At 54.1% G+C, this 4,879-nt stretch overlaps 1 protein-coding gene across 1 annotated transcript in view; it reads left to right on the top strand.

The window, feature by feature from the left end:
- LOC101563979 (treacle protein-like) overlaps positions 1-4,368 on the top strand; it is a 7,272-nt gene extending 2,904 nt beyond the window's left edge. The window contains 6 exon segments of the mRNA XM_023701187.1: positions 27-433; positions 435-1,248; positions 1,324-2,503; positions 2,542-2,982; positions 2,984-3,871; positions 3,873-4,368. Of these exon segments, the coding sequence (XP_023556955.1) occupies positions 27-433; positions 435-1,248; positions 1,324-2,503; positions 2,542-2,982; positions 2,984-3,871; positions 3,873-4,329 (4,187 nt within the window). The 3' untranslated portion in view covers positions 4,330-4,368.
- The last annotated feature ends 511 nt before the right edge of the window (positions 4,369-4,879 follow it).

The following is a 4,879-nucleotide window of genomic DNA, read 5'->3' as shown; positions in this document are numbered from 1 at the left end:
ATAATAATAATAATAATAAAGACCAGCATCTACCAACTCCTCAGCCATGGGGGTAGATTTGCCATCAAGCCTGAGAGAAAAGGCTAAGGCAAAGACGAGGAAAGCCAGCAAGACAGTGAACTCTGTACCACACCTTGCCTTGGAAAAATCACCCAAAAAGTCAACAGGGCCCTCAAGAAGTATCATCTTGGTTTCAGAAACTGAGAAAGAGGGCAGCATATAGGCCCTTGGAACCACTGCGAAGCCTGGGACCATGTCAACAGGCCAGGCTGACCACTCCAGCAAGGACACCTCCAGCTCCAGCAATGAAACAGATGTGGAGGTGAAGTCTTCAGTGAAGGCAGCCCAGGTCAGACCCTCACCTGCCTCCACCAAGGAGTTTCCAGCAAGGAAGGCAGCCATAAGCCCTGGGAAAGTTGGGGGGGGGGTGACAACCCCAGGCCCTCACCCCAGCTAGGAGTGCTGTGAAACCAAAAGAGGACTCAAAAAGCAGCAGAGAGTCCAAGAGTGAGGAGGAGCACCCCCCCATGGGGACCTCCAGCCAGATGAAGGCATCTGAGAAAATCCTCCAGGGGAGAGCTGCCTCAGCCTGTGCCAAGGGGACCCCTGGGAAAGGGGTCATACCAGCACCACCACCACCACCACCACCACCACCCCCCGCCAGGAAAGGAACCGCATGTGCACTCCCTGTGAAGGCAGGTCCAATAGCTGAGCAGGCCAAGCTGAGGCATCCCAAGCAGGACTCAGAGAACAGCAGCAAGGAGGAACCTAACAGTGAGGTGGAGACACTGGTGGCTGTGCTGGCACTTCAGGCAAATCCCAAAGGAAAGAACCCCCAAGTCAGAACTGCCTCAGCCCTTGCCAAGCAACCTCACAGAAAGGGTACTCCTGCAGCACTCCCTAGGAAGACAGGGCCTACAGCCATGCAGGCCCAAGTGGGGAAGCAGGAGGATGACTCGAACAGCAGCAGCAGCAGCAAGGAGTCAGTCAGTGATGGGGAGACACCAGCATCCCAGACCCCAAACACAAAGATCACCCAGCTGAAACCCTTGGGAAAGACTTCTCAGGTCAGAGCTGCCTCAGCCCCTGCCAAGGAGTCCCCTAGGAAAGGCATCCCTCTAGCACCCCCTAGAAAGACAGGGCCTGCAGCCACCCAGGCCCATGTAGGGAAGCAGGAGGAGGACTCAGAGAGCAGCAGCAGCAGCAAGGAGTCAGACAGTGATGGGGAGACACCAGCACCCCGGAACCCAAACAAAAACCCCACCCAGCTGAAACCCTTGGGAAAGACCCCTCAGGTCAGTCCTGCCTTGGGTCCCACCCAGGGGCCACTGGGGAAAAAAGCTACCCCTATACCTCCTCACAAGGCAGCACCTGTGGCCATTTAGGTCAGTGCTGAAAGATCCCAGGAAGACTCAGACAGCCATGAGGAATCATCTGACAGTGGGGAGGAGGCAGCAGCAGCTATGACTGCAGCTCAGGCAAAACCAGGTCTGAAAATGCCTCAGACCAAGGCTTCCCCCAGGAAAGGAACCCTCCTCACCTCCACATCTGCCAAGGGCCCCCCATCGCAAATGGGCACCCCAGCCCCTTGGAAAGCAGGCACAGTGACTTCTACAAGAGACTCAGCTGTGCCTCAGGGCATCCAGAGGTCAGAGAGTGATTCTTTGATCAGTGAGGAAAAATCAGAGGGTGAAGAGGCCATGCCTGCAGCAACAGTGGCACAGACAAAGTCTCTGGGGAAAGGACTCCAATGGCAAGCTGCCTCAGTACCCACCAAGGGACCCTCAGAGCAAGGGACTGTCCCAGTTCCTCCTGAGAAGACAAGGCCCACTGTTGCCCATGTCGGAGCTGAGGCTCCTGAAAGATCTGAGCGCAGTGAGGAGGACTCTGATGACAGTGAGGTGGCAGCAGTCCTGACCCCATCACAGATGAAAGCCTCAGGGAAAACCCCTCAGGCCAAAGCCAACTCAGCTTCCACCAAGGCATCTATAGTCAAAAGGGCAGCATCAATTCCTGGAAAACTGGTCACTCCCATTGCTGAAGGCAAACCAGGGCCCATGGCCAAGGGGAAGCCGCCAGTGAGAGCCCTCCAGAACAGTGCCATCTCAGCAAAGGGCCAGGCATCTATGCCAGCTATAGAGAAAGCAGTGACTGCAGCAGCCAAGACTGAGAAGGACTCAGAAAGCAGAGATGAGTCCTCAGAGAGCAAAGAGGAGGTACCAACCCAGGCTTTCTCCTCACTCTCTCTCTCAAGGCAAAGCCCACAGGGAAGACCCCCTCAGGTCAGAACTGCCTTAGCCCTCACCAAGCAGTCCCCCAGGAAGGGCACCCCTCCAGAATTCCCTGTGAAGACAGGGCCTGCAGTCACCCAGGCCCAGGTGGGGAAGCAGGAGGACTCAGACAGCAGCAGCAGCAAGGAGTCAGACAGTGATGGGGAGACACCAGCATCCTGGACCCCAAACACAAACCCCACCCAGCTGAAGCCCTTGGGAAAGCCCCTCAGGTCAGAGCTGCCTCAGCCCCTACCAAGGAGTCCCCCAGGATAGGGACCCTTCTAGCACCCCCTGGGAAGACAGTGCATGCAGCCACGCAGGCCCAGATGGGGAAGCAGGAGGAGGACTCAGAGAGCAGAAGCAGTGAGGAGTCGGGTGGTGATGAGGAGACACAGACAGTGGGGACCACAGCCCAGAAGAATATTACCTCAAAAATTGCTAAGAGCAATGCCCTAACCCCAGCTCCCCCAGAGAAGAACCCCAAGGGATCCTCAGAGAGCAGTGATGAGAGCTGCCCTCTGGTGATTAAACCCCCTCTGATTTTTGTCTACCCTAATTGTAGTCCGGTGGTCCTGGCTGTGACCCTTGCACAAGTGCAAGCTGCAGGTGTCCCAAGAAAGTCCAGGGCCTCTAGCAGCACTGCTGGGAGTGCCTCTAAGAGTGAGGACAAGGACCTGATCCCCACCACACAGTCCTGCACACCTGCTGTCCCCCACAAGGACATCCCCCAGAGCCAGCATCAGTGAGTAGACCAGCCAGGCATCAGAAGGCAAGAAACAGGAGGCAGCAGTCTCTCAGGTGACTAGGAAGAACCCAGCTTCCCTGCCATTGACTCAGGCTGCCCTGAAGGTCCTGACTCGGAAAACTGATGAGACTCAGCTTTCAAGTGAGGCTGGCAGTACTACAGGAATGCTGCCTTTCACACATCCCCAGAGCACCCCTGTCCAGGCCAGAGTGGCCAACACACTCAAACAAGCCAAGCATCCTGAAGGTCAGCAGAACACAGCCACTTTCTCAGGCCACCCTAAAGCCAAAGCCTCTAGAAGCTCAGATGACAGTGAGGACAGCAGTGACAACTCTTCAGGGAGTGAGGAGGATGCTAAGGGACCTCAGATGGCCAAATCAGCATATAGGACCCTCTCTAAGAGGGAGATCTTGGTGAAGGAGACCACAGCAGAGTCCAGCGAGGATGAGGTGGTGGCACCTTCTCAGTCTCTCCTCTCAGGTTATGTGACACCTGGGCTGACCTCAGCCAATAACCAGGCTTCAAAAACTACTGCCAGGCAAGAATCAAACCCTGAAGTTTTCTCTGCTTCACCCACCAAAGATGGCCTAGCCAGCAAGCAAGCAGCAAACTCAAAGCACATAGGAGGCACCGGGTCCCTTAAATCAGGTGGGAAAGAACCTGCCTCAGGCCCCACACCTCAGAAGTCCCAGAAGCCCAAGAAGGCCATGAGCACCAAAGCCTCCCTGCAGACACTATGGAGCAGCATCACCAAGCACCTCCTGGGCCAATCCTGGCCCCTGAATGAGGCATAGGTTCAGGCCTCAGTGCTGAAGGTTCTGACTGAGTTGCTGGGGCAGGAAAGGCAGAAAGCCAGATACCACCAGGGAGAGCAGCAAGAAGGGCTGGAAGCAGAAGCTGTAGGGAGACCAAATGGGCTCCAGGGCTCCCAAGGGCAAGAAGAAAAACCAGCTGGCCTCTGGGAAAGGCAAGGATTGTGCTGCTTCCTCTGAAAAGTCCTCAAGGACTTCCAAGGGGAAAACAAAGACAGACAAAGCAAGTGGTAACATCAAGGAGAAGGGTCCTCCTGGCTCTGGAGGGGCCAAGGCCAAGTCTGAAGGGGCACTTCTGAAGGTAGAGGGTGGAGATCAGAATGACCCAAAGAGCAAGAAAAGAAGAAGAAATCCAATAAGAAAAAAATAATAAGACAAGGACAAAAGGAAAAAAAGAAAAAGAAAAGAAAAGAAGAAAGGAAAAAAGGCCTCTGCCAAAGACTGTGATTCACCATTCCAAAAGAAAAAGAAAAAGAAGGCAGAGCTAATGACAGTGTGAGGAGACCAAGAACCAGGTGCAGGATCTTATTAGTGGAATGGTGACCATCCCAGGCCTCAGCCTTCTGACTTCCATGGGTCAGGACTGAATTCAGAATTTGCCTTCCCTTCACAGAAGACAGCAGTGAGCCTCAGGGTCCTGGCACTGGCCAGGTGGTGGGTCAGTCATAGGGGCATGGCTCTGCCCTGGGCCCTCCCCCAACCTTCCCTTGCCATGGGGACTTCATAGACATGTGTACAGTATACCTATTTTTTTAAGTGACCAGCCTCCCTCCTTCACAGCCAACACACCCCAGGACCACAGACCTCCCACTGCTGTGCTCTGCAGGCACAGCTGTTGCTTGCCACATGGACTTCAGCTGATCCTAAGGCTTTGTCCTCACCTGAGAACTCAAAAATAAAAGAGTTAAAGGACAAACAACAAATGAATACCTATAATGAAAGAATAACTGCCTCCAAAGAAGACAATTATAAAAAAAATAGAGAATAGAAAAATGATAGAATCCTTGAATGAGCAATATAGGAAAGAAATAGATCACATGAAGCAGAGG

Source organism: Octodon degus, unplaced genomic scaffold, assembly GCF_000260255.1.
Source record: "Octodon degus isolate 3935 unplaced genomic scaffold, OctDeg1.0 scaffold00131, whole genome shotgun sequence".
Taxonomy (NCBI): domain Eukaryota; kingdom Metazoa; phylum Chordata; class Mammalia; order Rodentia; family Octodontidae; genus Octodon; species Octodon degus.
This window is presented reverse-complemented; position numbering and strand designations above follow the sequence as displayed.